General features: G+C 42.9%; 1 protein-coding gene across 11 annotated transcripts in view; it reads right to left on the reverse strand.

Moving 5' to 3' along the window:
- The window catches only part of LOC143127264 (phosphatidylinositol-binding clathrin assembly protein), a 94,083-nt gene that overhangs the window by 25,505 nt on the left and 43,578 nt on the right, over positions 1-25,000 (reverse strand). For 6 of the 11 annotated variants that reach the window (XM_076288646.1, XM_076288640.1, XM_076288645.1 and 3 more), the window contains exons 6-14: positions 24,927-25,000; positions 23,398-23,504; positions 20,871-20,912; positions 19,356-19,376; positions 17,381-17,466; positions 16,633-16,756; positions 6,396-6,532; positions 4,516-4,616; positions 2,741-2,842 (exon numbers count right to left, since the gene is read on the reverse strand). The exon at positions 24,927-25,000 is cut by the window's right edge and continues 38 nt beyond it. In XM_076288646.1, the coding sequence (XP_076144761.1) occupies positions 2,741-2,842; positions 4,516-4,616; positions 6,396-6,532; positions 16,633-16,756; positions 17,381-17,466; positions 19,356-19,376; positions 20,871-20,912; positions 23,398-23,504; positions 24,927-25,000 (794 nt within the window). The remainder of the gene's footprint in view (positions 1-2,740; positions 2,843-4,515; positions 4,617-6,395; positions 6,533-16,632; positions 16,757-17,380; positions 17,467-19,355; positions 19,377-20,870; positions 20,913-23,397; positions 23,505-24,926) is intronic. The other 5 variants (XM_076288648.1, XM_076288639.1, XM_076288649.1 and 2 more) reach the window with 3 other exon arrangements.

The raw sequence follows: 25,000 nt of genomic DNA on the forward strand, positions 1-25,000 counted from the left end.
AGAAAGGAGAGAGATAGAAGGAGGGAAGGAGGAGATGAAAGATGGGCGAGAACATGAAGGGTAGAAGAACTGAAAGTGATGGACGACTGTGAGGAGAGAAGATATGGGTGGAAGTGAAGAGGGGGAGGAAAATAAAAAAGAATGATTGAACGAGGAGAAGGAGGAAATAACGTAGTAGGGGGCTCGGAGAGAGTGAACAGAGAGCAGACTGAACGAATGATTCGAGTGATGAGGAATGATGAAGCAAGGACCGGGGGGGATGCTGCGCCTGCATGCGTGGAGGAAGAGTATAGGAGCACATGGGGTGACGCAGAGCAGAGGCCGTGTGAACCCCATCTAGAGATCCAACAGCCCTGAGTTCCCTGGTACTGCTACACACTCGGACACGCCTAATGGCAGTCAGGCTGAGGAGGAGGCGCGGCCATCTAAAGACAGACCATTAGACCAAAGACAGAGCATTAAATGCCTCCACCCTGGTAGATCTCTTACTAATGATGGGATAAGGGCCTCAGAGTGCACACACACACACACACAGGCAGCTGCTGTGGTCAAACACACATCAGACAGCCACAGCGGTTTCCTAACCAATGTCAAACAACAGCTCAAAACAGACAAGGGCCAAATGCACATTCAGAAATTTTTTTTTTTTATGAATGAATGAATAAATAGCACTATTCAGTGTCATGTGATTTTCATATGTGTGACATATTTCTATCTGAAATAGATATAGGCCTATATTTTCTAAACAATAGACTGTATTTATTTCTAATGCAAATTTGTAGCTTTAAAGCAGTAGATAATATTCAACTCAAGTTTACGTATTTACAACAACACAATCGGAGTCTCATCGAACTGCCGACACGGCAATACATTCCACATCTCTCTAAATTCTTAAAAATAAAGGACAGGATATTTCTTTTAGAGAATACCACCCCGCTTTTTCCACCTAGTAATTCTAAAGCACTCTCCTTCCACGGGACCCTTCTCACAACTGAAGTGGACAATTCTGTGTAGGAGGCCACCTGAGGTCAGAGCTGTACTGAACACAGCAGTGAACGTCTGATCACCAGCACTCCTCAAAACAACCTTCCTCCCTCAACAGCTGGGGAAGATGACGTGGAGAAACCGAAGAGGATGATGGAGGAGGAGGAGGAGGAGGAGGAGGAGACATAATATTTTCTTAGGCTCAGCTGTGGTACTGGCTATGGAACGGCACAGGAATGGACAGGACGGAGGACGTGTGTGTGTGTGTGTGTGTGTGTGTGTGTGTGTGTGTGTGTGTGTGTGTGTGTGTGTGTGTGTGTGGCTGGCCGCTGCTACTACTGGTCAGTGTGCTGACACAGGCCACACTCGCCGTGTTGAGCTTCCTGCTTTGCCAGCAGAAATGCAGCGAGGAGGAGGAGGCAGAGCGACAACAGGACGGAAAAAAAGAAAGAAAAAAGGGGTGGGGGGGGGGGGACACAAAGAAGAAAAAAGAAATAGCCCACTCACCAGTTTGGCCAGTCAAGTAGGGGTGGGAGGAGTTGGACACCAGGAAGAAGAGAAGAAAGAGAGAAGGAGAGAGAGAGAGAGAGAGATAGATAGAGAGAGGTGAGAGGGGGAGGGAGAGAAAGAATGAAAGATGTTAGAAGGAGGAAGCAAGCTGTCAGTGTGTTTTTTTTATCTTTTTTTTTTTTTTGTTGGTCTTTGGACAGAAGTAAAGGGGCGTGTGATGAATCTGCAACAATGCAACCGAGAAAAACAGACCTCCATGGAAAAAAAACGAAAAAAAAAAAAAAAAAATGAGAAGGCATTCAAGAGACAGAAAAAAACGTAGATGGAGGGCATAGGAACTCGATACGAAACAGAGCGAAAAACAAGGAAGAAAAAGGCAAGACTGAGAGAATGACAGACACAGTGGAAAGGAATGGAGATGCAGTAACATGTTCTGCCAAAGCTGGTGGACAAGATTGGTGAGGAGTGAAGACAAGACAGCGGTTGACTGTGAGCCATGAATGTAATACTCAGCCACACACACACACACACACACACACAGATGAGGGTACACTGAGACAGTAATTCCCAGAGATACACGTTTGTTCAGACAGACAGACAGACAGACAGACAGACAGACACACACAGCTGTGCAGATGTGCATAAATGAAGATCCACAGAAACATCACCATTTTGTAGCACACACACACACACACAAGCTTTTTCGCCAATCAAGCTAGAACGTCACCAGCACAGCGGAAGCTGTGCGCTTAGGCCAGCAGAACCACGGGGAGACGCTTAAGCATTAAAAGAGCAGACAGGGAGGAAGGAGAACGGAACGGAACACTTTAGAACTGTTAGAACCGTTAGTCAGAGCCCACTGGGCCGGTTCACCCAAAACACACACTCAACCCCTGGCCAGAATTCTCCCAAAGCCAGCCTTTTGCTCTGCACCACACAAAACCAGCAGATTGTGCTTTTTTTTTTTTTTTGGAGGTGGCCAACATTCACTTTTAATAGCATAGTTCATTACAGTATAGAATATACACTTTATAGCATACAGGCCTACAGTACAGCATAGAACATTCTCAGCTGCCCAAGCCATGTTGTGTGGCACAGAAAGATAGGGAACCTAGTACAGGCTTTTACTGGCGTAGGGAGGAGTGTGGTTTTGTTTTGGGCCTTTCTGGGTTAACTGTCCCTTTAGGCTCTGAGCAGACGGGTTGGTTTGGCTTATTGACTTATTGTTGGTGTTCGTTTGTTTTACCAGCTGCAGGTTTGGCATCGTTATTGGCAGCTTTGGTTCCGAACACGGCGTCAAAATCTACACTCATGGGAGCATTCTGAGGGACGGAGCTGCCCTCCACACCTGAGGACACATACACACAGTATATCACACAAACACACACACTTGTAATCACGTAATCACACACACACACACACACTAATAATCACAGAACACACAACACACATACATACATACATTTATCACCCACGCTCACAAAACACATGCAGCTATATACTGTACCTAACACACATCAAGCAAAACAAAACAAGGCATTCAATCACATCATGCAAACACACATTTGCAGTCTCCTAAAACGAGTATGCACACAGCATATCAAACCTCACACATACACAAGATAACCAAACACACACACACACACATTTAGAATTGATCACCTTCCGTCACCCATTATAAATGCATCCTAACATCCTACAGGCTCCCACTGTTCCCTTGATCCTGAAATAACACACAAGGTTGATCCTCTGTGGTCTTAGTCAGTAGTGATGGGCAAATGAAGCTTTGGTGAACCACTAAACCACAGCAGTGGGAAGCTAGCAACACTAATGAAAAAATCCAATATGGCTGCCACATGTAGATTTTTCAACATAAAAGTCCTTACCCAAACCAGTATATGTAACCAAAAATATTGGTTTGCTAAGGACTTTTATGTTGAAAAATGTATGTGTGGCGGCCATCTTTTTGCTTTTCAGCTAGTGTCGCTAGGTTCACACTGCTGTGGTTCAGTGGTTCACCAAAGCTTCATTTGCCCATCACTATTAGTCAGCTCCTTCGGCCTTACGTCCAATCATAAAACCTTCTAGATCAAGACCTGCCCTCAAAATGACACTGTTCTTTGGTCTTCGTCTCCTGTCTTCGTGCACTAAATGTCTCCAATTTCAATGTTCTAAGAGCATGTATTCAATTGTATCCTCATTATCAGTTACTCAATATCAGTACCATGTGACACAGGATACAGGAAGGCCATGTCTAAATGTGTTTAGTTCAGAGTCACATCTTTCAATGGCTCTATTGTGACTGCTTCCCCGTCACATTCTAGAATTCTACCAGTATTTCGTGGGGCAGCTCTCCAGCATGCTAAACAGTAGGTCTACGGAGAGCTACTCAGGGCACTGGCATGCGACCCCTGGGGTCGAAGGGCGCGAGGCCTCATCATCTAAACCATGTCAAACACTCCCAGTGGTTCCATGGAACGCAGCCAGCTTGGTGTTGGTGCGCTAGACTAAACACAGAACAGGAACAGTCAGCCGTAGACTGCATGAATGTATGGATGGATGAATGAATGAATGAATGAATGATGAGTGGGGCTGATCCAGTGATGGTACACACACACATAATGAATGTATGAATAAACAAGTGAGTGGCTGAAACAGACTGAGTGTGAATGGGAAGATAATGTAGAAAATTAGACACTTACAAACAATCCATCCTACTGATGGCCATGGGTTATTAGCATTATAAAAGGACTACCTTGTGCACGGCTACCATTTTACACATCAAAGAACAGCTACTGATGTCAAACACACCACTGTAGTCAGCATTTAAAGTCCCCATTGCACACAGGTTCCTCTACGTATGTGTTATCAGCAGTGTGGTGATGTGGGCCATTGTGTGACAGTACACTGCATTGTGAATATCAGGGGACCAGGTGGCCACTAGGGGGGTCTCTAGGTGGTGCGGAGCCCAGCGAGGGTGCACTATGCGTGGGCCAGCACGAGCCGCACGAGCCCCCTTACCTCCCCAGGCACTGTTAGCGGTGGAGATGGCCGGAGTGCTCTGCACAGCTGGGATGAAGGCCGGCTGGAGGTCAAACAGGTCGCTGGTGAGGTTTGGCATGCTAAGAGAGGGAGAGGGAGGGAGGGGGAGAGAGAGAGAGAGAGAGAGAGACAGAGGGGGGGGGCATAAAGGAAAGAGTTAGAACACAAACAAAAATTACAGATCAAGAAAGAAAGAGTAAAAATGAGAAGAGAGTACCAAGAGAGAGAGAGAGAGAGAGAGAGAGAGAGAGAGAAATAAGGGAAAGATAGTTAGAGATAGAGGCAGATAGATAGAGATAGAGGACGAGAACGGAGGGGCAGAGGCACAGAAAACCAGGGGAGTGAGTGTGAGAGAAGGGCAGGAATGAGGGATAGAGTAAGCAGTTGAGATAAGAGGAGGTGTGACTTGCACTTCTGCTGCACTACAGGCCCCAGATAGAGGTGCAGGCCCAGGGCTGCAGATAACAACACTCCTGGCCGTTTTTAATATCAACACTCATTAGGCTTCCAGAAGTTTCTCTCATTTTTTTTTTTCTTCTTCTTTCTTATCAGGGATTGGCCTGTTGCTCTGATCAGTAAAGGGCAAGCGAGGACGCAAGCCGGATTCGTTTATGAATCAAACTGTCCTGGCTTTAGCAGACAGATGGCCGTCACATGTACTGTAGACACTTTGCAAGTCGCTTTGGACCAAAACGAAAGCTAAATGAATAAATGTACTCGTCTGAACATAACATACCAAACGCACACTATCCATCTTGTTCACTTGATCACTTACTTGGTTGTTCTGTACTGTACTTCTGTACAATCATTCTCTGGTTATCGTGTAAGGGAGCACTTAAGACTGCATTTCTATGCTAAGGTTTTGCCATTTTCATTTTGTACTGTAGCTTGAATCTCAGTCTATTTGTAATTCAATTTGGATACAAGAGTCAGCTTAATAAATGAATGTAAAAGTAAATGGCATGCACAGCTCTGATTACGGTTTATTCCGGAACAAACCTGGGCCATGCCATATCACAGTCGTAATCTGATTTTAAAGTTGGCCGAGGCGTGCTAAGGAAGCTAAGGAAGCTACTGCTGCATAAAATATTTCCTGTAGCTTTTCAAATAATTTTAGATCAGGGTCCATTCAAGGAGTGAACAACAGAGCACATGAAGTGCAAAGTGCCTTACAGTGGCACCGGTTTGTGTGTAATTGCATTGCATAAATTTGTGCAGCATATCAATGGCTAGGAAAAAACAACTGGACTCCAGGGCAAACAGACTCTGACTTAATGGAGCAAACACAAGACAACAGCACAAGAGTGCCCAATTACACTCCCAGGTGATCTACCACCTGCAGTTTAGCTTGCGCCCTCGCATTATTACACTGTTTGTTTAACTGACAGCAGTCTACAGGAAGTCTGGTTTAAATATAAAAAAACAGAGGGGGAAAAAAGAAGAAAGGAGATGAGAGAAAGAGTGTGAGAATACATGTGGAAAAGTATATCCATTGAAAAGCCCTGCTGGTGAAATGATAAGACTCAAAGCTCATAGTAAACCACTACCACACTTCTTCCCATTTAACATGTACAGTACTTATCAGGTATGAGTAGGCACACAAACCACACTGTGCTTGTTTAGGGAGATAAATACAAGTTATATAGCATGACATACATATAGGATCGGTAAAACGTTAGTGTAAAATGTCATTGAGTACATCTGAGTAGCCTTGTATTTAAAATGAAAGACAGAATAAAAAAATTAACATTAATTCACTGTTGCTCATGGATTTGGAGTAGTTAAGACTAGACACTAGACTAGTTAAGTGTCCAAGTGCTTGGGGAGGATGGTAGTAGGGAGAGGGGGGGGGGATGTACCTGTTGGTGGAGGGGGGGTTGGCAGGGTTAGCAAACGGGTCCATGCTGGAGTTGTGGTTGTTGGCACTGCTCATGGGCTGCATGGTCGGAGAGGCGGAGGGTGTCTGCATGCCGATCTCCTTGAGCCTCTGATCCTGCTAGGACAGGACGGGAGAGAAGGGGACGACAGGTCAACAGGTTTGCAACGAACTGCGCAGACCTTATCCGAGACGCCTCATTGGTCTCTAAATTAACACCGTCAACCATGGCAGACCAATCTGTCAAAAGCTGCAGAAGGTGAGGTGGGGGTCAACACATACTTTCTGTAGTTATTAACTTTTTTACCCCTAGGGCTTAGGTCCGATTTGCCAAAAACATGCCATCCTGTGACCTGGAGGGAGAGAGAGGGAGAGAGGGAGAGAGAGAGAGAGAGAGAGAGAGAGAGAGAGAGAGAGAGAGAGAGAGAGAGAGAGAGAGTGCAACCTGGAGTACTCCATCTCTCCCTTGCTTACGGGTTCACAGTGCTTTCCAAAAACCTGAACCAAAGGCCTGAACGCCGAGTAAAAGAAAAATAAAGTCCAACACGGTGATTTCGTAAGAAAAATATCTCTGTATGGGTGTAGTATATGGCCATTTACGAATAAAATTGCAATTCAAGCATTCCCATTACATTTGTTAAGGAGTCCGTAAAGGTCAGCATTGGCCTTCCCACCTACACATTCCCATTTGAGAGTCAATTTACAGAACATTTCCGTTGAAAAAGTACCCTACAATGCAGACACGGAGAACATTCAATTTCAAATGCCGCCTGGCCAAGACCCCATGACCTAGACGCCGTGAGCAAAACTGACTCATTTGAGCGAACCCTGCCTGCCTTTGATAAATGCAAGACAGACGAACAGTGTTTACATAACTCATAGTGCTCTTGTTCTCTAGAAGTGCTCTGGGTGCATGGCAAGGCCCAGCCCAGTGTTGCATGGCACGGTACCACACTCTTCCACCTCCTCCCTCCTTTCTCTGCACTTCCCTCTCTTCCTCCTCCTCTAGAATTAGTACTATACGTAGGCACTCCTATCCTCTAGTACTAGTATTGACAGATTCAGTGGTAATTCCTAGCTATAGTCTCCACTGCACTGTAGTTTAAACATTATTCTAACGCTGTAGCTATAACTCTGTAGTTTTACCAGTTTAAATGTTAAAATGCTTAAATGTTAATAGCTTAAATGTTATTCCACTGCTGTAAGTCGCTTTGGAAAAAACGGGGAATAAATGTAAATGTAACAGTACCAGCTGTTGACCACAGGGGCAGCAGTCTGGGCACGTGGACGAGTTATAAGCCCTTAGCCCCGTGGTCACATGGCCGACACAGGAGAGGGGCAAAGCAAACAGCTACAATGAAGGTTGGTGATTCAAAGAGACGAGATCGTTCCATCGCCAACTAGGCGAAAACAGGTCAAGATTATTTGCTTTTATGCCAACACTAAGCAATGCAACAGGGCGACTACCAAAAGGAGTGAAGAAAAAGCGCACAAGGGATACTGCTAAAATGAATGAGCAATCATGTGACGCCTACTTGTTTAATTCTGCAACATGGCAAAATACAAGTTAGGAATAGCATTGCACAGTGCACAGATTCCAGAAAGTGTCGCAATACCCTGATACCCGATTTTGTCAGTCTCAGTACTTTTAAAAACATTGGTCATGCATTTGGACACACTGCAGTGCTGGCTAGATTCATAACGAATGCTATCGAAAAACAACTCATTGTGTATTAAAGGAAAAGCAAAAATGCTAATTACATTCAAATCACCTTACTGTACCCCTTGTGAGCAGCCAACTCTGGTACAGGGTAGGCAGTACAAAAGAGATTGGTAACCCCAGTTGGCAGTTTATTGCAGACATATTCTATTGCCTAGCCTGTAAAAACTGCTTTTCATAGCCTGTTGAGTTTGCTTACATGCGCATAGCTGTCTTGCTGCGATGATATAAGAAACAGTGCACTATTTCTTTCTTGCAGGAGCATATGGTAATGTTGTGATTACAAGCTTGTTATTGCCAGTGCCATATGAAGGGAGAGTCTCTGAATTGCTCAGCGATCACGCGCGTGCCATAATTTCACCTCTGCTGACAGTAATTGCGGGAAAAGACACTTTACATGTGTCTGGCTGCTATGACGATCTAATTTAATCCGTCCATCCATCCGTCCATCTACTTGCATAGACTCTGCTAGAGGAAAGGAATTATTGATTGACTTCCACAGTTTTTGGTAACCATTATGTAGTCAATTCCTGGCTGGCCTGGAATATATTTAAATATCATTCAGTCATTCGGGAGCTAAAGAAACAGACTTGTGTACACAGGACACAATAGTCTCCCCCTCTAGGTGTTTTTTTTTTTTTTAAAGTATTACCATAATTATTTATGATGCCTAGCTAGCTGTAAGAGGTCCAACAACACAGTGCAAGTGATTGATGCCCAGCCCGCCGATATAATCCCTAGTCATTCCATCAAACAAAGTGTCTAATATGGCCGGACCTGCTGATTAGGTCTATGGCAACTATGGGCTTGCGTTACACACCATGATTAAAATAACACTACTCTGTGCAATCCTGATTGCTCAAGCACTTGTTCAATCTGATTGCTCAATGGAGCTTTTTCAGCAATCAATTACTTCTGAATGACTGCTAGCCCCCAAGACCATCTAGGGTCTTATAAATCACAATCACAGTGTTTGCACAAATGCTTAAGTAGCTGTTGCAATAACGGGGTGTGTCAATCGTACCGAATACTTTTCATACCATTTCATGACGTTGCTGTCGCAGAGCCACAATAATCATGAGCAAACAATTAAGGTAAATAGAATAAAAGAGAAAGAGTAAAAAGAACAAAGAACATTGACAATTAAGCTCACAGGCTCAGTTTCTAAGCTTAAATGGGGGGGGGGGGGGGCTGTCTGTGTGATTGAACACCATAGCAGAGCACCAGAGGGAAACAGCTGGTGTCTAGCGCAGCATGTAGACCAAGGTGAGTGAGTGCAAGAGTGTGTGTGTGTGTGTATGTATGTATATATATATATATATATATATATATATATATATATATATATATATATATATATATATATATATATATATATATATATATATATATGTGTGTGTGTGTGTGTGTGTGTGTGTGTGTGTGTGTGTGTGATGCGTTTGTGGACTGAATCAGCACTCCTCTGAAGTCATTCATGCAGTCCTGCGCTGCCCTGGTTTGACACTGCAGTCAGGTTTGCACACCCCTGGAGTGCACTACAGGACACTCAAGGGTGCATGTGTGTTGTACGAGGAAGTGAATGAAAGAAAGAGAGAGAGAGAGAGAGAGAGAGAGAGAGAGAGAGAGAGAGAGTGTGTGTGAAAGCGATGGAGACATAAAGAGTGGGAAAAAGATTGTATTGTTTGGGACCGGTGAAGTTACTTGAGATACTCCCAGAGAGACAATAAGGGAAGGAGAAAGATGGAGAAATAAACAAAAAGAGACGGTGAAGAAGTCGAGGCACCAAGTCAGAGCAGCCGAGAGAGAGAGAGAGTGAGTGAGTGAGTGGAGGAGTACAGGCCAGACACTGACGTCAGCGTAGCACGTGTCTCTTCAGAGTCCTATCCAATATGGATGACAACCCTGCCAACAGACCCCCGACCGAGAGTGCAGTCGTTTCTCCTATCCTCTCCCTCGCTGCCTGTGGGCAATCATTGACCAGACGAGACGGAGGCGCTCTCAGAACCCAGGCTAAATTCAGCACCTGTGCTGTTTGGGAGTCAGGACACAGTGTTCTCTGTGACGCTGCACCAGCAATGCTGGCTACGAGCCCTGAGAACTAAGTCCCTCTCAAGGGGAAACCCAGCTCTCTCTCTTTTTTTTTTTTCCAGGCAGATCACAGAGAAACTGGCTATGGAGTTCATTGATGTTAGAGAGCAGTGGAAGTTCAGCCGTGACTGGCCCAGGAGAGCAGGTGAAGAGTACTGGAGTTAAACACAAGCAATGCATTCTGGGAGGTTGAGCACGTATAAAGCCAATCTTAAGTGTGGAGACATGAGATCTTGACTGAGAGTTTTCCCCTAAACGCGGAAACCTTATTCTACTCATTACCGATTTATTGCAAATCCTTACTAAAACTTAAAGTAAAATAGACATTATGTATAGTGATGGCATTATCTACAGATTTAGTTTCCAAGATTTAGTTGGCAAAGATACAGACTGTATTTCAATTTTGTGTGTGTGTGTGTGTGTGAACGTGTGAGAGGGCCAGAGAGAGAGAGAGAGAGAGAGAGAGAGAGAGAGAGAGTGTGTAAGTTTTCCATGAGCTATCTCACCATGTTGAGCCAACTACTCAGTTTATGCCCACACAGCATGGCTAATCAGGATTAGCAAACGATTAGCTTAATTTTGAGCAAGAGGAAAGGGACTATAATTCATCATCATATTAGAGGAACGTTCATTATTTTTGCCCCGCTGTGGTAAAAAATGATTGTGGTTGGGGGGAAAGCAGCTACATTGCTCATTGCTCTCCCAACTCTTGGCGCTGAAATAAGTATGGTTGGCCTTTGGAGATGGCGGAGAGGAATCTCCCACTGGCGGTGGCCTTGATATTTCCATTTTATCAGATTTATGCAGCTTAATTAAGCGAAAAACATGAGCATTGTAATTTCTGCTCCTCAAGCGGCGTGAATACAAAAGGTACGCACTGTACCACAGCTACTGCACTGCATCGAAATAAATAAATAACAGGGAATTAAAATTAGGCCATCCAGTTATTTCCAAACATATGGCATTACCACTGATCTATTACTGTGGAATACAGTCAAGGCTTTGGTGTTAAGCACATAACCCGCAGTCAACCAAGATCAGAATATATAGCATTACACCAGCACATACAGACCTTAGCCACATGCATTTATCATTCACTAACTACAGTACTGGGGATGCAAGATTTTTTCATGTCGGTGTGCTCAGATTCAAGTCAGATTTCACTCAGTTGGGTGCTACATATTAGTGGTAGATGAAGTGACGGATTCCCCCCTCCACTGTAAAGCTCTTTGGGTATCTGAATAAAACTCTACATAAATGTAATGTGCTGTTGTTGTGGAGAGGTTTACACTTTATCAAGTTCAAGGTACGTCTCAGGGGACCCCAGACAGCTGAGGGAAGAGCCATTTCCTACGGTGAGAGACTACAGCGCATTTTGGGGGGAGGCAGTGTAGTTGATTGGGGCGATCGCCATGGGAACGATGAGCTGCCTGCGCTTGTGCAATTCTTTGGGCTTTTTGAGGTCTCGCATCAATAAATCAGTGGTCATATTTAATCTGAATTCCTCTGGCAGCTCTGGAGTGTGTGGAATCCACCACTAATGAGGGTTCTAATCCACAAACTCATCTCTCCTCAGCTCAGTCACGCCAGCACGGCTCGGGACACGCCTCTTTAGATTACTTTAGATACCTAATTAACACATTATGAAATGATGGTGCCAAGTTGGTTGTGCAAATGCTCAATTGAGATTCAACAACCTGAAGATAAAATGCGTTGGTAAGCAGGTTACTGTGAGATTATAGGACTAAACATAGTAAGCATACCTTTATCTATAAAGATATCCTTCTTCTGTAACAGGTAATGGCTTGAGGGTGTCGAATTACAATGGATACTGCTCTATTGGCACATTTAGGAAAAACACCTTACAGGATATCCATATAGTTGCCATGCAAGAGTGACATACAGTACAAACAGTACTGTAATAATATGCAGCTTTCACTATCTACCACTTAGCCTAAAGCCTGAGCATCATTAATGAAAGGCAGATTATTTCTTTGTTTAAGGGGAGTGGTGGGCTGTGGTTAAGGCTGCACAAATAATTGCCATAGAATCACAACCTCTATTCACACCGATACTAATTTTAGAATGACCACAATTTTTTTTATTTTTTTATAAGACTATCAACTACGTCAACACAAGTGTTCATTCCTAGCCGACTTACTTCCTCCTTAAAAAAATGACACCATGTGACACCGGGAACTAAGGAAAATAAACCCATTGAGAGGAAGTGAATAACAGGCAAAAGGACAAGGAAATTAATACAGACGGTTTCAAAAAATTTGCTCTTTTATAACGTGCTGTCACAACTCTGTCAGTCAAGACGTGGCAGTGTTTTAGATGTCTACATAATAAACAGGATAATAATCAGTAACTTAAATTACTTAATTAATTAATTCTGGTCCACCATGCAAGTTCTGAACACTTCATTTATTAAACACCATTTTATTAACATTAATCATCTGCTGACTGCTGTTTCAAACAACTCATTTTCAGAGGTTGCACTAGACGTTCTCATTGTCAGTCGGTTGTAAAACCAGTAGTGTGGGAAATTACCACGAAGCTGTCTGATAGGCTATTCTCTGGTATTTGTTTATTTTCTCAAGAATAGCCTATAGCTTAGAACTGCCACAGCGAAATGTCAAATGCTAACTTAAATAACTGTTTTCATAGTTAGGCTACCTTGCAACACTATCGTTTTGTCAAATCGCAGTTGCAGTATTTTGCTCAGCATGGTATTGGTGACGTTTCATCTGTCACTAACAGAAAACACACAGCGAGAGGACGGTCATCTCGTTTTTTTTAGAACACCAGTGTAACCTTAGGCCTACACTATCAGTCAAAAATGTTCACAATGTCATGAAAACAAATGCCATTTCCAGGCCTACCTGCCTGCTAGTTAGGTAAAGTTAACGGAAAAATTACCCATTACCGCCAGTGCCTTATTTTTAAGAAGGCGGATTCCTAATGAAAACGCAAGCACCCATCCCATTAGGGTATCTTATACTGTATTTGTACCAAAAATGACATTGTACAGTGATTCGAAAAGCAGTAAACAGTATTGTAAGGCTGTGTGTACAAAACTGCTTCTTTAAAGATCAGCTGGCTAACGCTGCTTTTGCCAGCTGCCCGTTACGGCAGGTCACATTTTGTATCATTTTATTCAGAGGAGAAAGATACGTTTAGATTCCCATGTGAACAGTTTAGGAAAAAAGTACCGATTTTGAAATTTGCTTTGCCATTTTTTCTACTGTCCCAGAGTTGTCCCAGACATCATTCTATTGTGTCCCGGAAGCATTTTTTATGGTCCCCGGGATGTCGGGACATCGTTAATTTCGAGCCCTGTTAGTGCTGCACAATTATTATAATTGCAATATGAACCAACGCAATTACCTAATCGCTAGGGCTACAAATAATCGTGCACAGTTCTTTTTTTCACATTTCCAACTTTTATATTCATTTAAGTAATAATAATAATTAATATCATTGACTATGCCACTTCTGGTTGGTGGGTGTGCGTAGTGCGTGAATGGCACAGAAATTCTGATTGGTGAGCTGCACAGTAGGTCGGGGGAGCTGTGCTTCTTGTGCACCGGCCGTGCTCACCAATCAGGCGTGGTACAAATTAAAGAGCAATATTGAACTAAATCAATTCATTGACATTCAAAAATATTGCAAATCACAATCGCAATATCGGTCAGAAAAATTGCAATTATATATTTTCCCCAAATCGTGGAGCCCTAGATCGGAAAACGTTTGTGAAATCAATAGAAATGTGTTACCACTCAAGTCAAAAAAGAAACACAATTACATTTACAGCACATGCCAATCATTTGCTTAACGTTTTTGGCAAACTAACAAGCTAGAAAAAGAGTGGTTTAACAAACGGGTCATTCCGTGTGAAATCACCCAATTTCAGTGCAATTTGGTAGGTGACCCTCTCCGAAAAAATCAGAAAAAAATCACATGTGTTTGTAGACCAAATCCATGCATAGATCTTAAATAGTATATCTGTATAACTAATCGTTGCAAAACTACAGCCCTTTGAAACCAAGTCATTTTAAGCATTGTGGTGAACAATCCTTTTTGTCCAACTTCCAGCATTATTGGCTCTTTTGGTATTTCACACACATTAGTGAAACTATGTGAATAGAAGTACATTTTCCTGTTGAATTAAAAAATCCAATCGGATCAGACGTATCTTGTATACTTTCCCCTCTGCAAAGCTCTGAAAATGGCTATAAATTCATAATGTGAAAATACATCATCACCTTTGAGGGCTTCTCATTCAAAAAGTATGTGACACAAATTCATCAGATTTTTTTCCTACACATATATGTATTATAAGGTCCTGTCCATGCATTAACTTTGGTTGTTATCATTTTCATATTTTCAGAGCATTTTTTTTAAATTGGGCTTGATTTTCAAAAAGCCTGTTTTCATCTTCTCATTTCACCACGTGGACAGTTAACAGGATTTTTTTTTAATTTTACCATATATCATTCTGTATGTGAGGATCATCTGCCCAAAATTTGGGCTTGTTGCTGAGTTTCTTCATTGAGATAAGATTTTTTTTAAATATTGTCTATAAATCCACTGAATTTGTACTGGATCTGCAGTACCACTTTGCACCACATGTGGTGCTCTTTTAATACAATGGAAGTCAATGGAAGAGTAAGAGAGTCACTTGTTTGCTGCACATATCCAATCTAAACACACAGTTTATGGTTCATATGGTTCAAGTAAAAAGGGGTTTCTAAAATTCAGTGCATTGTCAGATGCAGAAAAATCAATACTAAAGATTTATCATCTTTTTACAAATGCCTCTTGGATCCACGAGTCCTCAAACCTTGTTATGAATACTTGTGATGGAAACACACATGGTCATCTTCATCAAGTGAAATACCTTGATGAACTGAATTTTAGAAACCCATTGTTTGATTGTTTGTTAAAGCACTGATCTCCATCTTGATGCTCTTTGTCTATGTATCACAGAGGACTGCATCCCAAGCATATGACGATGAATATAGACTTTGCCTAACCAGCTGGCTAAAAATTATTAAAGTGCTCACATAGGCACTGATAGGTTGAAGCTGGTGTAGAAAACTTATTACAAAGATGGTAATTATGCTAAATCCTCTTGCTGCATGTATGATGACCAGTCGGTCTTATGTGTGTATAATTTACTTGATCAGTTTATTTTCTCTAAATAAGATTTATGTATAAGTAGTATGTTGTTCATGTTGCAATAATTATTTGGACCAATTCAACTATGAACCATAAACTGTGTGTTTAGATTGGATATGTGCAGCAAACAAGTGACTCTCTTACTCTTCCATTGACTTCCATTGTATTAAAAGAGCACCACATGTGGTGCAAAGTGGTACTGCAGATAAAGTACAAATTCAGTGGATTTATAGACAATATTTGTAAAAAATCTTATCTCAATGAAGAAACTCAGCAACAAGCAACAATTTTGGGCAGGTGATCCTCACATACAGAATGATATATGGTAAAATTTAAAAAAAATCCTGTTAACTGTCCACGTGGTGAAATGAGAAGATGAAAACGGGCTTTTTGAAAATCAAGCCCAATTTAATAAAAATGCTCTGACAATATGATAATGTTAACAACCAAAGTTAATGCATGGACATGACCTTATAATCCATACATGAGTGGGAAAAAAATCTGATGAATTTGTCTCACATACTTTTTGAATGACAAGCCCTCAAAGGTGGTGATGTTTTTTCACATAATGAATTTATAGCCATTTTCAGAGCTTTGCAGAGGGGGAATTACACAAGATACACCTGATTTGATTGGATTGTTTAATTCAACAGGAAAATGTACTTCTATTCACATAGTTTCACTAATGTGTGTGAAATACCAAAAGAGACAATAACGTTGGAAGTTGAACAAAAAGGATTGTTCACCATGATGCTTAAAATGACTTGAAACTTCAAAGGGCTGTAGTTTTGGAACCATTAGTGATACAGATATACTATTTAAGATGTATGCATAGGTTTGGTCTACAAACACCTGTGATTTTTTTCAGATTTTTTGGAGAGGGTGACCTGCCAGCCACTGGGTGAATTGACACGGAATGACCCAAACGCCATTATAACGGGAAAGTTGGTGCTCTGATATACCCAATTTCTGAACATTTTGTTGCAGCTGGATGCCCAATTCAGGTAACAGAGAAAGCTGACACCCACCAAAAAAAAAACCTCATTTTGGTTACGTTACTAAATTGGACCTTAACAACAATCATGTCAATAAATCAAAGGTGATATTTTGCTTACACAGAGGTTAACCTACCTCCGTCATCACCTTGCACAGAAAATGCACAGAAATGATAAAACAAAAGAACTTGTTCAAAGGCTTCACAGTTAACAAGCTGTACGCTGAGGCTCACCTTTAGTGCCTGCAGACGGGCCTGTTCCTCCTCCAGGGCCTGCTGCTTCTCCTTCTCATCCATGCGGCTGAAGGACATGCCCGTATTGGAGAGGGACGACACAGCGCTGGACAGAGTGTTGGCCCTGCCGGAGAGGGAGATGGAGGGAGATGGGGTGGGTGGATGAAGAGTGAGAACCGCACAAAATAGAGATGAGACAAAAGGGAGGATGACATAAAAGAGAGAATAAAATAAAGGAGAGGGAGAAAAGAAAAGCAACAGATACAAGAGTGAAAGCAAGAGAGGGAGGGGGACATGTAGGTAGGGAGGGGGACATGTAGGTGTGTGTGTGTGTGTGTGTGTGTGTGTGTGTGTGTGTGTGTGTGTGTGTGTGTGGGGGGGGGGGGGAAGAAATTTGTTGTGGAGTGAAAACAGAGAAATAAAAGAGGGAATGAGATGAAGGAGAGGGAGGAAGAGAAAAGCCACAGATAGTGAGCAAGTGAAAGAGGAAATCCAAAACAGAAAGTAGGCAGTGCATGAGACCAGCAACAGACGAGAGACCAGCAACAGCCGCAGACAGAGAAAGCAGGAGTAGCAGAAAAAGCAATTGAGGACAGGAGACAAGAGAGGAAAGCAGAGAGTTAGACCACACAGAGCAACTGTAGCGAACTCCCCAGCTTGCTCTGGGAGTGTCTGGGTCTTAGGAGAGGCAGGCCAGCGAGAGGCTGCTGGAAGCGGGCCAGTGTGCTGCGGCCTGTGGCAGGTGTACCTGGTGTCCGCGGAGAAGTCCTTGGTCTTCTTGCCCTCCAGAGAGGCCAGGTGCTGCTCCAGAGCTTCCAGGAGACTGCTGGGAGCCTGAGGGGAGGGAAGGGGGGGGGGGCACAGGGAGGGTACGCAGGGCCGGGGGTCAGAGACAAACTAGGTCTGCGCGCACACACAGACACACGCACACGCACACACACACACAGATACAGTCACATTCACACACACACACACGCACAAACAGATAGTCACATCCACACACAGATTATAGTCACACAAACACACACACAAACAAACACACACACACACAGACACAGATACAGTCACTCACAGAACACACAACATCCATACACAACCATCTCAATTGCTCACACTTACAGTCACTCACATTCAGTAGTAGACAAGCTTACACAGAGAGAATAAGACATACACACACACACACACACACACACACACACACACACAGAGACACACACACACACACACACACACACACACACACACACACACACACACACACACACACACACACACACACACACACAGACACAGACACACCACACACAGACACACCACACACAGACACACCACACACAGACACACCACACACAGACACACCACACACAGACACACCACACACAGACACACACACTTCCAACAGACATTTCAACACTCACAGCACACACCCAGAACATCAAGGCCATGAACCATGAAACATTCATACATTTAAAAACACACACATATAGATGTCATATTAACAAGCTTTTTCGGGGGAACGGAAAGAAAGCAACAGAAGAGAAGAGGCTGGGTTAGCCGAGGAGGACGACGGACGAAAAGAGAGGAGAAGAGGAGGAGGAAGAGGAGGGGAAGTTTTGAGAAACATGCACTCTGTTGATGGCCCAGCTCTCCCTGGCCAACACACACACACACTCACACACACACACTCAGAACCACTGCGGTCAGGCACGGGGATGCCAGTAACTCTGTGCAGGCAGGCTCACAGATGCCAGAACTTAGTTTGATGACCACATCGGCTCAAGGAGTCGGGTTAGTATATCCACAATCCACAAGACAAAATATAAATAAATAAGTAAAATGTATAAATCACTACAAAGGCATGCGCAATTGACCTCCTTTTTGTTAAGTGTGCATGTGTGTTAGAGCCTTTGTGTGCTTAGAAGAGGGAACGACGACGCAGATTTCTAAGGTTCTGCCGTTTAAAGTGCCACTTGGGGGCAAAGCCAATACAGTAAGCATTTAAGCAGTGACTTCCCTTGTAAAGGACTTGGCAATTGAGCGCCACTTTTTACAATCAGCTCTTTTTTTTTTACTTGTTACAGTTCAAGAAAATGGAAGGATTATTTTTTTCCTGTTTTCTTTGCCCCTTTTTCCAACTACATGTTCTGCCAATACTGGCCACAGTGCCTGGATAAAGTCCAGCAGACACCTCTGCAAAAATCTTGCACTGTAGTAATTCAAAAAAGATAAATGCACAGAGAAGCCAAAATCGGGAAGAGCTGGTGCATGAATATGGGACTAAGTAAAAACAAAAAACGTATTTGACGCCAGGGCGAGAGAGGAGAAGGGCTCATCCGAGAGGGTAACAGGGAAAGAGAATATAACCACAAGGAAAACGAGAGAAAAAAACGAGACAGACTTGTCTTTCCTTTGCTGCTTCTTGCCGTCATTCCAAAAAACAAAGCCTTCGCAGAGGTGCTTTTGTTTATTCAGTTTCATTAAAATCATTCAAGCAAGCTTGATCTCAAAGCAAGAGCATTAGCAAAGGCAACATGCGTTCAAACTTGGGTTTGAAAAGAAAGGAACAAAAAAAAAAAAAAAACACAGGCCATATACGGGTTAGCCATAACAAGGGGCGGTTGACATGACAACGCCCACGGTGGACGGGACACAAACTAGGTTTGTGGCAGCAAAAGACTACAGTACAGGCCAGAAACACAAGCAGTATATAACCCACCACCTACAAGGTATGGTCCTTTAGTGGTCTGCAACAAGAACAACGAGAGCTCCGTTACTACCGACACAAACGCTAAGCATTCCTGTTTCGCTAGCCGCCCAGACAAAATACCACTTCAGACACCACACCACATCAGAGAAATAACAAAGACACATATCAATAAATACGGAAAGGCAAGGCTGCTGCATTAACGCAGCATATGTATCTCCTACTGCTTAAACTAGGGGTCCCCAAAACTATGGCCAACCCCCACATCCTGGGTGGCTCCCAAAGTGGAGTATGTCATGTACAGTTTCTGACGTACAGAGGAACAGAACGTGGCTCATAGTTAAGTGTAATCTTTTCCCATTCATTCGTTATAGTATTTATTTACTTATATATTTTATTTTTTTTTTGGGGGGAGGGGGGCATTTTTTGGATAAGACCGTGAAGAGACTGGCATGAATCGAGTAGGAGTGTGTTGGGGAAATAAACCCAGGTCCCCATGGGCACTTGGACCCAAATTTGGTACAGGCTCTGTAGACAGTTGCGCCACAGTGCCCCCCTCTAGTATTTCTCAACAATGCAGATGTCCTTTTTGGTAACTTGGCGTTGTTCAGAGTTTACACTGGAAATGATGGAAAGGTAAACAAGCACTTCAGCGACGGCACACAACATATGCCTAGTGAATTCAATGCATCTTAACATGACCTATGCTTCGATTTTGTCAGTAACCACAGTGAAGTAATGGAGCTTGATTCCATGTAAACTTGACAGCTAAACAGAGATTGTTCCTCAGTTAAGTTAGCCTAAATGATGTAACACTGCAGCGTATTTCATTATGTGCTCTGTGAATTTACCGGTATGTTAGTTTATCATAAGAATGACCTTGTATTGTTGTTGATGCATGCAGATTTTGAAACAATTACCATTAGCTAGTTATCAACCTATATCTTTTAATATGGGTTACATTAGATGTAACGCATTAATATTACACTAAGGTGCATTGCAGTGGTTGGTAGTAAAATGTACTGTTATTGACATACTCCAGCCCTCCCAAAAGACCAGCAAGAATTACCTGGCCCTCAGTAAGACAACAGTTTGGGGAACCCTGGTTTAAACCAATCACCATATTAAATCCCTTCTTATCTTAACACCTATCAAAATTGTCATACAAAATAAGACAAAACAAATAATAATAATTAATAACAACAAAATACAAACATGAGCCACACACATTTAGACATTTAGGAGGGAATGAGGACAGACAAGGACATTTGAGTCACTCGAGAGAGATTACAGGTCAAAGGTCAGAAGGAGAGGCAGTCAGGAGGGAAAGTCAAAGACACACACACACACACACAGTAAAAGGACAACACAACTGGAGGAGAGTGAAGTCAGTGGTATGGACAGGAATGACCCAGGGGTGAAGTCACAAAGGGGAAAAAGAAGAAAGGATAGAAAAGGAAAGGAATGAGAGGAGAGGAGAGGAGAGGAGAGGAGAGGAGAGGAGAGGAGGATTGGCAATGAGATGCACACTGACCTGAGTCAGATCTGGGATGTCTCCCTGATCAATCCCAACTTGCTGTGTCACAAATCCAAACAAAACGATACAAAAAAAAACAAAAAAAAACATCCAAAACAAAAGAACATGACAAACAAAAGAGGAGGAGGAGGAGGAGGAGGAGGAGGAGGAGGAGGAGGAGGAAGGGGGAGACAAGAACGAACATAAAACAAGAAGAAACATAAAAAAAATAAAGGATCATTACTTCATGCAGTGACTGTGAAATGAAAGCACAACTGAACTGAAGCAGGGGGGGCTCTGACATGCCCATACAGATGCACAGAAACACACAAGACCATGAAGTCAATGGTGTCTCAGACAGGTGAAATTACTGTGGACTCAACAGTTAAAAGCACTTCAACACACACAAAGGAAATGAAACAAACAAACTAAACATTTAAATTCCATGACAGTCAAATGAGGTCAGCTTTTGCCCAGCGAAACTAAAATAAATAAACAAACAAACAAACAAACAAACAAACAAACAAATAAACAACTTTCCTTCTTATTACTTTTCCATTTGTTTATTTTTTACCTTGCACAACTTTCTAAGAGTATAACAAGTCTACCTGACAACAATTCCAACCTGTCTGTACCAGAAAAAAATTGAAATAAAGGCTAGCAAAATAAATGCAGGTGATAAAGAGGGGGGGAATAAGACAGCAAATCACTGTGGGAACTCTTGAGATCTGAAGAGGTGAGGGGGGGGGGGGGGGGCATGTGGGCTATCTATAACTGTCATATCCAGCGGAGGGAGGGAGAGAGAGAGAGAGAGAGAGAGAGAGAGAGAGAGATGGAAGGATGGAAGGGAGACAGACAGATTGATTACTGAAAGAGAGAAAGATAGAGGGAGAAAGAGAGTGTGAGAGAGAAAGAGAGAGGGAGAGAGAGACAGAGCTATGGAGAGAGAAAGAGAGAGTGTGTGTGAGAGAGAGAGAGAGATGGAAGGAAAGGAAAGGAAAGGAGGGGAGAGACAGATAGACAGAGGGACCAAAGAGAGTAGAGTGCTGTGGGGGAACAGAGCTCCTCGGCAGCGCATCAGACAGGGTTTCTCTCTCCATCGTGGTTTATTTTAAGGGGAGAGACTGCGAATCCACTGCAGAAGACCCCACGGGACTGCCAAGGCTTAGAGCCCCTTTGAGGAGCTTACTGCGCACATACACACATGCTCCCAGATCAGAACTCGACTGGGACACACCGAGAGAGGGGTGGGGTGGGGGGTGGGGAAAGGAGAGATAAAGAGAGAGTGAAGGAAAGAAAAAAGAAAGAAAGAAAGAAAGAAAGAAAGAAAGAAAGAGAGAGAAACAGAAATGATAGGAGGAAGGGGGTGGGCGGAAATGTTTCATAAATGGATGGTTTAAAATCTGAAGCTCATCTCCCTGAGGAGGTGGGGGTCTTTTCAAGGGACATGGGTTCTTCCATGTAAATAGAATAAGGATGGAGATGGTGGTGGTGGTGGTGATGGGGGTGGGGTAAAGCCCTTCAAGTGAAAGATTAGACAGGGCCACTGGGCATGCAGGATCGCCTCAGAGTGCGGCCCCATTTGTCGTCTCACAACAGAGCCCTCGATGGCAGTCCTGCTGGGGATTGCTTCGACTATGCTCCTCTGACGCCTATTCATAAGCTCAGAAAACCTAGAGCTGTCTGGTCTAGCTGTGTGTAGGCGTTTTTTTTTTTCTTTTAAAAGAGGAACACCATTCCATGAAATGCCTTTTTTGTCTAACTTCTTACAGATCTGAAACTGCACCAGCCTGCACTTGCCTTTCTCATTGAACAGAAGTCACTAAGACCCACTTTGGGGGTGTGTGTGTGTGTGTGTGCGCTTTATAGTTTTTAGATCACCCTGTTTGCACATCACCACTGGCAGGAGTGGACAAGGGCTTCTGAGATCGAAAGGCTCTCCATTGATTGTTTCAGTCTGGACGCTGACCAGAGGAAGAGAGATATTCACAGAAGTTGCATGCCTGGCTGCTTTTGATGCAGTCTCTTGTATGAACCCCCCAGCTATTTTCTTGAAGACACGCTATTAAAGCTGTCTGATGAGTCCCTGGCTGAAGTGACTTAACCCAGAGCCTTCAAATGCTAAATGGGTTCAGAGCTGACCCAAAAGACCCATAGCTCAGAGCACCACAGGGTGAGAGTTCTGGTTGTGTGCGTGTGTGTGTGTTTTTGTGTTGACGTTACTATGGTACGCAGCCATAAACATGTGGGAAAACATATGGGAGAGGTGTTTGTGAGATATGGAATATCCAAGAACCGTTTTAAATGGCCTGGAGACATAGTGATTTTGTTCCTGTAATAGTCGAGTTTAAAAGGGAGAGTGACAACAAGCCCAGCCAAATTACTCGGGTCATAAAATGGTGCATTAAATGTAAAGAGAAAAAAAAAATGCCTGCCAAACTGCTGATTTGGGTAGAGCTCCATCACGTACGTGTTGAAATAATGCAAATAAAAATAATAATATAATAATATTAGTGAGCGACAGAGATAAAATGATCAAATATACCTCAGCCACTTTGAGAAACTCGGAGAGCTTGGTCATTCTGTAGAGGAACTTCTTGTAAATGTCCAGGGCGTCTTTGCACTGGTTTTTCTTCATGTCAAAATATTTCTCTGAGAAGCCAAAAAAGGAAAGAGGGAGAGAGGGAGGGAGGGAGGGAGAGAGGGAGGGAGGTCACATGATGAAAGAGGCATTTTCCCTTTAAAAAAAAAAAAAAAAGCTTTACTTGCTGCATTTGACATGGGAAATGGGAAATAAAAAAGTGCAGTGATTTTAGAACCGTCAAGGACAGTTACTGCACCAACTCAGCAGAAACAGTTTGAGTGCACCACACACACACAGCTTGTGTCATAAATTGTTTCCCCTCTTTCTGTTTTAAGTGAATTAAGGAAGAATTAATCATTTTATTTTCATCTTTATTTTCTGCATATTAATCGATCAGTGTACAACACTCAGAATATAAGCCATATGTTACTAAACACACTTTTTGTCTAGTAATTTGGATTAAAGTTGATAATCACTACCATGTAAATTCACTGTAAAAAACATATGCATAAATGAGGTGCTCACTGGTTTAGAGAAGTATACTAAAACTAAAGCTTCTTAAAATAAAGTGTGACCTTTCTTTCCGAATATCCCAGAGAAGTAAAACCATGACATGCACAGATAAACCATCGCCTGACTGCACCAGTTACATTACCAAACACCCACATCAGTGACGTATTGCTAAGAGGCACTTCCTTCCGCCTCCTTATATATAACAGAATGCAACAACATAAACAGAAAGAAGACTAGTTTAGATGACAAAAAAAGCCTTACTGCTAAATACAATTATCAGGAAAGCAGAAGTGCAAGAGTGGGTGTGCAGGCAGGACGTGTCCACTTATGTCGGGCAGCAGTAAGCCTGAATGCAAGTAAGCAATGGTGCATGGTACAGCTAATGACCACGGTGCAAATACTGTTGGTTTGCAGCCAACAAAAGGCCAATGGAGGTCACAAACTCTATTGGGCAGCGTTCGGTACTACAATTGGATAAAGACTAGCGGCAGTCAGGATTGTTCCACGTTAGTCGAGCACTATCTACAGAAACTTTCCACTACCCATACTTACACATTAGAAAGTAAACGCTAAACGCCATGAATGACCCAAGCTCTATGACATTTTTTTTTTTTAATTGTGGCTAGAAAAGAGACCTGCATTGGTTTTCAACAATGCATCACTTCTATTATAATTTCAAGTTATTGTCTGTTCTTTTATGTTTTTTGCTGTCCTTTGCTTTTATCCATGTAATGTACACTGAATTGCCCCTGTCTATGAAATGTGCTGCAAATCAGCTTGCCCTATATACAATGCATCACAGGAAAAATCTTCACCATCTATCTCTATTGCATATGCTTTAACTATTGGCAGTGATGCTCATCGGAGGCTACAAGCCATAATCTACGCTGGAATGGAACAAAGTGCACATGTAATGATAGGGGAGGGTAGTGTCAGCGAGTGGACGCAGTCTTCTGGGCACTTAGTGCAGGTCTTACCCAGCAGGTTGATGACTCCCTCGTTGTAGGCGGCAAACAGACGGATGGAGTCTTTGAAGAGTAGCATGAACGCG

The sequence above is a fragment of the Alosa pseudoharengus genome, unplaced genomic scaffold, assembly GCF_046254945.1.
Source record: "Alosa pseudoharengus isolate Yale_2024_CS ecotype anadromous, Long Island Sound unplaced genomic scaffold, YU_APseudo_1.1 YU_APseudo_1.1_scf_17, whole genome shotgun sequence".
Taxonomy (NCBI): Eukaryota; Metazoa; Chordata; class Actinopteri; order Clupeiformes; family Clupeidae; genus Alosa; species Alosa pseudoharengus.